At 47.2% G+C, this 12,400-nt stretch overlaps 1 protein-coding gene across 1 annotated transcript; it reads right to left on the bottom strand.

Annotated features, from left to right (window-relative positions):
- Window positions 1–9: 9 nt before the first annotated feature.
- Window positions 10–11,908, bottom strand: LOC141145682 (zinc finger BED domain-containing protein 6-like). The gene is made up of 2 exons (XM_073632537.1): window positions 11,836–11,908; window positions 10–3,736 (listed from the first exon to the last, which is right to left on the bottom strand). The coding sequence occupies exon 2, from the start codon at window positions 3,571–3,573 to the stop codon at window positions 271–273; it is 3,303 nt and encodes a 1,100-aa protein (XP_073488638.1). The 5' UTR covers window positions 3,574–3,736; window positions 11,836–11,908; the 3' UTR covers window positions 10–270.
- Window positions 11,909–12,400: the final 492 nt, after the last annotated feature.

Below are 12,400 nucleotides of genomic sequence, written 5' to 3'. Positions count from 1 at the left end.
ACAACAACGTAAAGCAGAAACATGAAATTTATTAACTCTAGAAATAAAACATTCTATCTTCTATTCCAGCTGTACCGCCTCTGGACGTATCCGCTGAGAAATTTTCGGCCACTTGGCCCTCGACATGTACAATTACTCATCTGTGCCAACTAATAAAATTTCCCCATGACCACACTAACACTTCAAGAGCTTATGATGATGTAATAAAAGATAATTAATACGATATGCAATGTTTTTCCCTAATCTGCCTCATGACATTTAACATTGACATTAAAACGCCTCATCGGAGTCGCTCTGCTCAGCTTCGTTGTCGGAGGAGAAGATTAGCGGGGGAGGGTTGTAGTTAGGAAAGTTCTCCAGGTTACATTTTAGAAAGACGATGGGCTCCATTCCTTCCATGACATCCAAAGAACACTGCTTGTCCATAAACGTCTGAGGAGAGCTGAAAACACGCTCTGCAAAAATACTGGAGGGTGGGCACGTCAGGTACATGACGGCCAGCTTGGTTAAAGCCGGCCACAGCCACGTTCTCTTCTGCCAGTAGATCAGGGGGTCGTCTTTGGCTCCAATAGTTTTATTGTCCTGAAGGTAGTTCTCCACCATGACGTTTGCGGAGTGGCTTTCTGTCGACAAGGAAGCCCCTGTAGACTTTGACGCCAAAAGGCCTACACTCTCCAAGTGTTCGATTAAAGATTTCTCCTTGTAAATTAAGGGTGCGGCAGCCATGTTCCTACTCCATGGAGGCCCACCTGCTTCCAAGTCCACAAGCTTACCAGAAAGCAGCTCCGGCTCTGAGTTTCCACTGTCCCGAAACTGGCAAGATGTCCTATTCACCTGGAGTGAGGAGTTAGAGGACAACATGAGCTCCTTTACTTTCTTCACTAGGACCTGTTTCCAGTGGTCAATATCTGACTCTGGAGGCAGTATGGCCTCTATCCTTCCTTTGAATCGTGGATCCAGCAACGTGGCCAAAACATACTCTTCCTTCTGGAACATCTCATTGACTCCATAATCTGTAGAAAGCTTGAGGGCCAGACTGTCAGCTATGACAACTCCATTGGCATCCCCCGTGCTTTCGAAATGTCCTCTGATTTTTTTCAGGAAGATATGGAGATAACGAAGTTCTGGCAACACCTGGCTGAGGCAGGAGTTATGGGAATTGACCTCACGGGTGGCCATCTCAAAGGGTTGCAGGAGATCCACCAAGGACAGCATAAGGTTCCAGTGACTTGGGTTGAGAACGGTATCCACCGTATCTACTTTGTGCATCAGGAAGTATGCCTGGACAGCTTTTTGCTGCTCCAGAAGCCTCTGCAGCATGTAGAAAGTGGAAGTCCAGTGAGGAACCGTCTCTAGTTTTAGAGACTGCTTTGGCAAGTTATTTTGGTATTGTAACCCTGCAAGGATTCTCCTTGCTCTAGCAGAGTGGATGAAATGGCCGCATACTTTTCTGGCCACGGCAAGCATGCCTGCAATGTAACGGTTGTTCTGTAGAAAGTCTTTGACCAACAAATTGAGGGAATGGGTGAAGCAGGGGATGTAGGTGCAATTAGCGCCTTTGATGGCCTGAACAAGATTAAAGTCTCTATTGGAGATGAAAAAGCCAGGACTTAAAGCATTCGACATAAGCCAAAGGTTGGCCTGCCGAATTAGTTCTTGCTGAATGCTGACTTCGGTCAATTCTTTTGGAAAACGTTTAACACAAAGAACAGCATACTTCCTCTCGGTAGGTTGGTCGGCCTCGGGGCTCATAACTGACCAGTGTGCCGTCAAAGACAAATAGTAAGAAGTGAGGTCACCACTCCACACATGGGCAGTGATGTGGATAAAGGGACACGATGACCTCTTCAGCTCCCTCGCTATGTTCTCGCACACAGCTTCATAGAGCTGAGGGACAGCCTTCTTAGAGAAAAATGATTTTGTGGGGACATTGTACTGTGAGTCGGCTCTGCCCATGAATTTTTTAAAAGCCTTGGAGCTGATGAAGGAGTAGGGTAAGGCCGATTCACAGAGAAGCTCAGTAATATTCCTGTTCCATGCCTGGGCTTTCGGGTGGTTGGGGGGATACCTGCCAGTGGGTTTCATTTTACTGTTTGTTGGTGCCGCAACATTCCCTTTAAAAGATGGGAGAGACATTGGTGAAGAGACATCCCTACCATCCATCACAGGTTCCTCACTGTCAAAGTTGTACTCGATTGGCATATTATAATGCATTTGGTTAATAGCTTCTGGCATATTAGAATACAAAGTGAGATCTGCCGGTCCAAAATTGCCGAAAGGAAAATCTGGATACATAGCTGACTCGTCCATGTCTTCATCTTCCTCATCCTCCACCTCTATGGTGTTGGCAATGTTCAGTTTATTAAACTTCCCCCTCCCCCACTCTATGGGATGTTTCCCTTCTAGATGTCTCATCAGTGCTGAGGTCCCAAAATGTCCACCCATTTTGCCGCGGCTGACGCTTGTCTGGCATAACGTGCAGATGGCTCTGCAGATGTTGGTGCGGTCAAGGCAGAAAAACTGCCATACGGCAGAAATGGATTTCCTTCGACGAGCTCCTAGAGGCACGGCTGAATAGTCCGGGATTGTAAAAGTTAGTGAACTTGAAGGCTGGGCGTATTCTAGGCCAAGCGAAGCACTGGAAGGATCTCCTGTGTCAATAGCAAAATGGCCGTTTGGAAGGGTTACCTTATCAATGTCCTCCAATTTCTTTCTTTTCCTTTCGTTGCCTTCTTCAAGCTGTCCTAGAGTTTGTTCCCCTCTTTCTTCCTCTTCGTCGCTGGAATCAATGATCTCATATGTTTTTGGTGAACTGGGATCCTGAGAAGGTAGAAAAGAGCAATACTTAGTTTGTACACCCTTCTGAGCAGCATGTTGGGCACTGGGTAAGCAGGATGGGGCCTCGGGGGCTGGACTTTGATAGGCCTCATCCTTCTCCTCATCACCCTCAAAGGTTTCCTTTTCTTCTTCCTCCAGCTCTGCTCTCTGCAGCCTCATGGACGTCCGCTGGGCCCATTCCTGTGGGTGCTTGCATTCTAGATGGCGCTTCAGGGCCGTGGTCCCAAAATTACCCCCAAGCTTCCCTCGACTGACACTCATTTTACAAAGTCCACATATGGCTCTGGTGATGTTGGTGGGGTTACGGGAAAAAAACTGCCAGACCTCCGAGGTGGACTTTCTCTTTCTGATTGGACGCATCATTGAAGAGAGAATTCCATCGTCCCCACAGTGTCCTTTTCCCTGTACAGTGGAGAATACATTGTAAGGTGTACTGGGTCCATTTTTCCTTTTGTCAGGAGGAGCCGAACAAGTGGAACCTTCTTCAGACCTGTCCTCTTCCTCATCACTTGACTCCAATTTGATTTCAATTTCGGGGACTTTTTTGAAGTTGCTTCCATCTTTTGCAGGACACTGAACTTTTACAAAGTCCACTTCGTTCGGATCAGCTGCTGGATGGAGGTTTTGGCTGGACTCGGTCTCCACTGCCTGGTTCTTCTTGTTAGAAGGCATCTCAGTACTCTGTGTGGCAGCCCTGGTGGTTGGCCTTCCTCTCGGAGACAAATGTAAAGCCATGCTGGGTGTAAACCAACTCTTACATGATGGAATGTTGGTGTGTGGATCTGATCTCTAGTGATCCGGTGAGACTCTAGAGCGTGCTGTATGTTCTAGAATGGGCACTTCCAGTGATGCAGACTTCAAGTCCTGATGTTTGTACATTGCCGGGCCAATTTACATCCTGTATCAATCAGAGAAAATATTTTAAAAAATTAATATATTGCTGCTAGAATACTGGAATTATGTATTCTACCACAAAAGTTATTTTATAATGGGAATATTCTTCTTAAAATGTACCCAAAAAAAGTTCCATTGGAAAGAACATAGTGCTCACCCTCAAACCACTAGTTACGAAATGTGTATCAAGAAACAACTGGAATGCATTAACTTCCTCCTGAAAATACTAGAGAACCCACCACTTCCAGGATTTTGCATGTTTTGGTCCCCCGCTCTGTTCACTAGTTCCTCCAGCTGACCCTTTTGTCACCAGTCCTCAGCAGTGCCAGCGGGACAGGTTTGTCTAGCATCCAGGGCAAGGATGCAAAATTGTGCTCCCTCCCCCCACTGTTAAGGCATGCCTTGGAATGAGTTTACTGTCCTGTGTCCATTCTCTGCCCCCTTGCTCTGCTGTGCCCAGGGCAGCTGCCCTTCCCGCTTAACCCTTATCCCGGCCGTGGTCCTCAGGGACTGGTTTTGTCTTCCTTTCAGTAGTGTAAGAGGTGAGTACATGCCATTTTTTTTCCCAGGGGGACCTTTTATTGCAGGGTTCCTCGAACTATGGCCCACCAACTGTTGCAGGACTACACGTCCCATGAGGCATTGTAAAGCTCAGACATTCACAGACATGACTAGGCATGATGGGAATTGTAGTTCCTGAACAACGGGAGGGCCGTAGTTTAAAGACCCCTGCTTTATTGGGTGGCTATATTTCAGATGCAGAGTTGCTTCCAAGTTCTGGTAACTGAAGAATGTTCACCATTCAACACTTTCCATTGCATCTGCTGCCATGCTGCAATAGCCTCTTCTACATTGTTACTATAGTGATATAGGGGCTAGAGCAGTGGTGGTCAACTTGCATGAAAAAGGGGTCCCCTAATGTTCCCAAAGGGCCACATATAATATTTATTACACGTAATGCTACAGAGAACGGTCCTAGACTGAAGATATTACATTAGGGGTTGACATATTGACCAGGCCAGAGCCTGTCCAAGCCTGCTATATTCTACAGAAATGGGTGGAGGTTATTCTACTAGATTGGGTTGGAGACTGAAGTCATGCTGTAGGAGACCATCAGAACCCAAGGACGTGTTGCATGAGACCACTGGACTTTACTAAAATTAAGGGACCTTTTACATATCAATGCTCCCTCTACTGACTGCTGGGGCCCAAGCAAGACCGCTGATAAGGCAGCACAGCCAGCCCTCCTGTACCGGGCTTGGGGTCCCATCAGCTCAAAAGGGGGGCCCGGGGACTTGCCAAGCAGGAGCACCGGCTGTGCTGCCTTGTGGCTCTTGTGGAGATTCCTCTGCTGGTTTTCTCCCTTTGGGAGCAATTGGTTCTAATATCTGCCCCTTCCACCCGCTGTCTGGGCAACCCCCCCCCTCACACGGCTTCCGGCTTCCCTCCTCTCCTCCCCACCAGCATCTGCGGGCACATAGGGATCAGTTCAGGATGGAGAGCAAGGGGAAGGGCCCGGTAAATATTTTCTATTTACCAGTCCCTTCCTTTCCTGAATGAACACAGTGAGCCATCAGTACCGATCACTCCTGTGTCCATTCATAACTGAAGCATTGTACACCGTGTTTGGGAATGAACAGGAAGCCGCTCAGCACAGAACACTTCCCATTCCTTCACTGTCCAGAGCAGCTGAGGCTGCAAAGAAAGGGACTGGGGAATCTATGTCCTCAATCTCGGTCTCGGTCTCAAAAGTGAGACTTTAGAGGTCTGTTTAGACTCCTGATATCTCACCAAAACCCCCCAATAGGGCAAAAATAATAATAATAACTTTAAAAAAACGAAGGGCTTGTGCGAATGTGCTTTGCTCTCTGGAGAGTTGTTAGCATTTGGTTCGCTCTTCAGAACATTTATGGGGCAGTGATTTACCCCCACAGCTAATACACTGCAAACGGTGCAGGGCCAAGGTCACCTAGAGCCCAGGATGAGCATTACGTGTCAGCAAGAATCCCCCCCCACCCCAAAAAATGTGGTACTAATCTGCATGATTACCCCCTAAGAATACATACCTTCTTCCCAGGACAAATTCGCACCCCCCCCGCTGAAACCACCCCTCTCAGCACAATCTCTGCCCCCTCCATCCCCCAAATTCCCCCAGCACAATCCCCCCCCCCCAAAAAAAAAGACACCCCTCCTAACACAAATCCTCCACACCTCAAATTTCCCCTCCTAGTATACACCCCCCCAACTCCAAATCCCAAATATCCCCCCACCTGCCCCCCCTCCCCCTCCTAGCACAAATACCCCCTAAATCATCCCTACTAGCACAAATTCCCTCCTCCCTCTACCATATCACCTCTTCTATCACAACCCCCCCACCCAAATCCCTCCTCCCAGCACAAATCCTGTTTTTCCATCCCCCTCCCAACACAAATCACCCCTGAATCACTAATCCTAGCACACACACCCTAATTTCCCCTTCCTAGAACAATTCTTACCCCTTGTTGCCCCCAAATTCCTCCTCCCAACACAAATCTCTTCCCCCCACAATCTCTTCACGGTGCACCCCCCTCCCCCAACCTCACATGATACCAGGGCAGCCGCCCCCTCCTGCCCACCCCTTGACCCGGCCATGACTGCAAAGCATGCAGTTGCGGGGGAATGGCAAAGCAAGACCGTTCCCTTGAATGGGTTTTGTCCAACGAAGGGGTCATTTCTTCTATGGTTGCAAAGCACAGCATTGTGGCCGTGTCATCTTAGCAAAAATATAGTGTAATATTTTTGGGGGGGGGGCTGTCAGGTAAGTTGCACGGGGTCCTGTGATTTCTAAAAGCAGCCCTGGGCCCCAAGAGCTTTTAAATACCAAAGAGCCACATGGGGACCTCAGGCCACAATTCAACATCTAACCAATCAGACGGAGTTCTAAGTCCTGAATATCACGATATAAACTCAGTTTACTGTTATAAATAAGTGTGAAATGCAAAACTCCGGTGGGTGTACCAAGATGTCCGCCTTCCCCCTTCTCAGTGTATCCTTACTATAGAGGAGTGCGGGGTGTACCAAGATGTCCTCCTTCCCCCTTCTCAGTGTATCCTTACTATAGAGGAGTGCGGGGTGTACCAAGATGTCCGCCTTCCCCCTTCTCAGTGTATCCTAACTATAGAGGAGTGCGGGGTGTACCAAGATGTCCGCCTTCCCCCTTCTCAGTGTATCCTTACTATAGAGGAGTGCGGGGTGTACCAAGATGTCCGCCTTCCCCCTTCTCAGTGTATCCTTAATATAGAGGAGTGCGGGTTGTACCAAGATGTCCGCCTTCCCCCTTCTCAGTGTATCCTTACTATAGAGGAGTGCGGGGTGTACCAAGATGTCCGCCTTCCCCCTTCTCAGTGTATCCTTACTATAGAGGAGTGCGGGGTGTACCAAGATGTCCGCCTTCCCCCTTCTCAGTGTATCCTTACTATAGAGGAGTGCGGGGTGTACCAAGATGTCCGCCTTCCCCCTTCTCAGTGTATCCTTACTATAGAGGAGTGCGGGGTGTACGAAGATGTCCGCCTTCCCCCTTCTCAGTGTGTCCTTAATATAGAGGAGTGCGGGGTGTACCAAGATGTCCGCCTTCCCCCTTCTCAGTGTATTCTTACTATAGAGGAGTGCGGGGTGTACCAAGATGTCCGCCTTCCCCCTTCTCAGTGTATCCTTAATATAGAGGAGTGCGGGTTGTACCAAGATGTCCGCCTTCCCCCTTCTCAGTGTATTCTTACTATAGAGGAGTGCGGGGTGTACCAAGATGTCCGCCTTCCCCCTTCTCAGTGTATCCTTACTATAGAGGAGTGCGGGGTGTACCAAGATGTCCGCCTTCCCCCTTCTCAGTGTATCCTTAATATAGAGGAGTGCGGGTTGTACCAAGATGTCCGCCTTCCCCCTTCTCAGTGTATTCTTACTATAGAGGAGTGCGGGGTGTACCAAGATGTCCGCCTTCCCCCTTCTCAGTGTATCCTTAATATAGAGGAGTGCGGGGTGTACCAAGATGTCCGCCTTCCCCCTTCTCAGTGTATCCTTACTATAGAGGAGTGCGGGGTGTACCAAGATGTCCGCCTTCCCCCTTCTCAGTGTATCCTTACTATAGAGGAGTGCGGGGTGTACCAAAATGTCCGCCTTCCCCCTTCTCAGTGTATCCTTACTATAGAGGAGTGCGGGGTGTACCAAGATGTCTGCCTTCCCCCTTCTCAGTGTATCCTTAATATAGAGGAGTGCGGGTTGTACCAAGATGTCCGCCTTCCCCCTTCCCAGTGTATTCTTACTATAGAGGAGTGCGGGGTGTACCAAGATGTCCGCCTTCCCCCTTCTCAGTGTATCCTTACTATAGAGGAGTGCGGGGTGTACCAAGATGTCCGCCTTCCCCCTTCTCAGTGTATCCTTACTATAGAGGAGTGCGGGGTGTACCAAGATGTCCGCCTTCCCCCTTCTCAGTGTATCCTTACTATAGAGGAGTGCGGGGTGTACCAAGATGTCCGCCTTCCCCCTTCTCAGTGTATCCTTACTATAGAGGAGTGCGGGGTGTACCAAGATGTCCGCCTTCCCCCTTCTCAGTGTATCCTTACTATAGAGGAGTGCGGGGTGTACCAAGATGTCCACCTTCCCCCTTTTCACTGTATCCTTACTATAGAGGAGGGCGGGGTGTAGGGTTGCCACCTGTCTGGGATTCACCCAGACAGTTCGGGTTTGGAATCATGTGTCCGGGTTTCAGACCAGACTCTGGCCTCCCAGCAGGGTTGCTGTCCGTAGTTGTCTAAGCCAAGAGTGTAATGTGTTCTCAGTGTTCCCCCTTAATTCAGGGTTCCCAGAGCATCCCTTAGGTCAGAGTCCCCGGAGTTCTCCCTTACATCAGAGTCTGCAGAGTCCCCCCTTATAGTGTAAGGAAAGTCTGCATGTTCAGATGTAAAAGGGGGACTCTGCATGTTCAGATGTAAAGGGGGACTCTGCATGTTCTGATGTAAAAGGAGAACTCTGCATGTTCAGATGTAAGAGAGCGGACTCTGTGGACTCTCATGTAAGAGGGGATTCTCGTAATTAACTCCATATGATTATAAATGTTATTTAACCACAAAATATATGTACTCCATAGTATATGCTGTAAAAAAAAAAAAAAGCTGTGCGCCACTAAAGTGTTCGAGTTTGACTTGAAGAAAAGGTGGCAACCCCAGCGGGGTGTAGCAAGATGGCGGCGAGGGAACGTCACTTCCGTTACATTCTGACGGGTCGCCCATGAGGCATTGCTAGCTTCTGACAGTTACAAGCATGACTCCCAAAGGCAGAGGCATGATGGGACATGAAGGTCCGGAACAGCTGGAGGGCCACAAGCTGAGCACCCCGTGGACAGGGTTGCCAAGCCAAACCCCAACACTTTAGCGGTGCACAGTGAATTCCTTTGTTTTAGTATACACCATAGGGTTGTAACAGACCTGGGACACCTTTGGGCACTCCAAAGAGAATAGTAATGTGGCACACATAGCGCCCCCCTCACCCCCCCCGTCAGGCCCTGTTTCGAACTAAATTCCTGTCTGAAAAATGTGTCCGGGTTTCAGGTGGACCGAAACCCGGACGCGTGATTCAAAACTCGGACTGTCTGTGTGGTGAGGCTGCATTTGATGGGCGCTTCATTAAAAAGGTGGGGTATACATGGGCAGGGCAAAGGGGGTGGAGTCAGGGGTGGAGCCAATGGGGCGGCAAAATGAGGTTTCGCCTAGGGTGTGAAAAATCCTTCACCAGCCCTGATTGGGGAATACGTTGTTGGTGCAGATAAACGTCGGAGCACAGAAGTCTTTACAAGAGTGCCCCCCCCCATACAGCCATTCACTTCACATATAGCCAGATGCATCATGGGGCTTCATCATATTATAGCCCATTCCTGCTGAATTCACTAAACTGCTCGCCCTGCCAGCAAAACACCAGACACAAAAGTCCATTTCTGTTGAAGAAGTCTAATGGAAAATATCATCCAATCACACCTATCATCCATTCACACCTATCACCCAATCACACTTATCATCCATTCACACCTATCATCCAATCACACCTATCATCCAATCACACCTATCATCCAATCACACCTATCATCCAATCACACCTATCATCCATTCACACCTATCACACCTATCATCCAATCACACCTATCATCCATTCACACCTATCACCCAATCACACCTATCATCCAATCACACCTATCACCCAATCACACCTATCATCCATTCACACCTATCACACCTATCATCCAATCACACCTATCATCCAATCACACCTATCATCCATTCACACCTATCACACCTATCATCCAATCACACCTATCATCCATTCACACCTATCACACCTATCATCCAATCACACCTATCATCCATTCACACTTATCATCCATTCACACCTATCATCCAATCACACCTATCATCCAATCACACCTATCATCCAATCACACCTATCATCCAATCACACCTATCATCCATTCACACCTATCATCTAATCACACCTATCATCCAATCACATCTATCATCCATTCACACCTATCATCCAATCACACCTATCATCCAATCACACCTATCATCCATTCACACCTATCATCCAATCACACCTATCATCCAATCACACCTATCATCCATTCACACCTATCATCCAATCACACCTATCATCCATTCACACCTATCATCTAATCACACCTATCATCCAATCACATCTATCATCCATTCACACCTATCATCCAATCACACCTATCATCCAATCACACCTATCATCCATTCACACCTATCATCTAATCACACCTATCATCCAATCACATCTATCATCCATTCACACCTATCATCCAATCACACCTATCATCCAATCACACCTATCATCCATTCACACCTATCATCCAATCACACCTATCATCCAATCACACCTATCATCCATTCACACCTATCATCTAATCACACCTATCATCCAATCACACCTATCATCCATTCACACCTATCATCCAATCACACCTATCATCCAATCACACCTATCATCCAATCACATATATCATCCAATCACACCTATCATCCAATCACACCTATCATCCATTCACACCTATCATCCAATCACACCTACCATCCAATCACACCTATCATCCAATCACATATATCATCCACTCACACCTATCATCCAATTACATATATCATCCAATCAGACCTATCATCCAATCAGATGAAGGCACTGTCTGGGTATACTGACAGCTGACAATGAGTAGATCTGTTGGGTATCTTTTGTTTAGCCTGGAGGCTGAATGAATCAAATCTGTTCATATATGGGCAGCTCTGTACAATTGTATCAGTGTGATGTCATATTGTATCAGTGTGATGTCATATTGTATCAGTGTGATGTCATATTGTATCAGTATGATGTCATATTATATCAGTGTGATGTCATATTGTATCAGTGTGATGTCATATTGTATCAGTGTGATGTCATATTGTATCAGTGTGATGTCATATTGTATCAGTGTGATGTCATATTGTATCGGTGTGATGTCATATTGTATCGTTGTGATGTCATATTGTATCGCTGTGATGTCATATTGTATCGGTGTGATGTCATATTGTATCGTTGTGATGTCATATTGTATCGCTGTGATGTCATATTGTATCGGTGTGATGTCATATTGTATCGGTGTGATGTCATATTATATCGGTGTGATGTTATTATGACCCTGGTGATAGTTTGTATCCCTGTCCTTGTATATTGTATATCTGGGATGATCGGACTCCAGTGATAGTCTATGGTGGTGATGAATGATGTGATGTGGAGGAATCTTTGTATTTATTATTAATTATGTGATTGTTTGTTTTGTATTTTGTTGTTATTTAGTACGAATGTTTTGCTTTCTGTGATTGTTGTTGTTGTGAGATCGGTGTGATGTTACATTGTATATATGATGATATATTATTATCTATGTGATGTTACATTGTATCATATGATGTTATATTATATATCGGTGGGATGTTACATTGTATATATGATGATATATTATATATTGATGTGATGTTATTTGTATCATATGATGTTATTTGTATATTTTGTTGGGTGTTTTTCGCTCTGTACCTCAGTGATCGGCCATGATCCTCTTCCAGGGTGGAATGAACCATTGAGTGGGGGGAGGGGACTCACATTGCTCATTCTGGTCTGTGCTGGGAGTGATCAGATGATTCCCCCTCCCCCCCTCTGATGTGTGGAATGGTAGAGTCCAATGGGCAGAGCTGCTCAGTAACCCTTTCCTCCCCAGTAGTATGGAGGGGGAGGGGAGTACACAGGACATAATCAGGTCTTTCCTGCTCTCAGTGTTGAATTCTGGGTGAAGATTTGCCTCCCCGTATCATACAATCACATCTGTACAATCCGTGCCACAGATCCCAACCTTCCTGGGAACGATGAAGCTGGAAAATGCTCGTACCTCCATTAAATTTCCAGCATGCCGGACAATCTCAGCGATCACAAATCAAATAATTGGGCCCCATTCACATGGAGAAGTTTCCACAGCGGGGTTCACATGGCAGTGGTTCACACGGTGGGGTTTAAATGGCAGGGTTCACATGGTGGGGTTCACATGGCGGGGGTTCACATGGCGGGGTTCACATGGCGGAGTTCCCACGGGGGGGTTCACATGGCG

The sequence above is a fragment of the Aquarana catesbeiana genome, linkage group LG05 (assembly GCF_042186555.1).
Source record: "Aquarana catesbeiana isolate 2022-GZ linkage group LG05, ASM4218655v1, whole genome shotgun sequence".
Classification (NCBI taxonomy): domain Eukaryota; kingdom Metazoa; phylum Chordata; class Amphibia; order Anura; family Ranidae; genus Aquarana; species Aquarana catesbeiana.
Note: the sequence above shows the minus strand (reverse complement) of the source record. Positions and strands in the feature narration are given on the sequence as shown.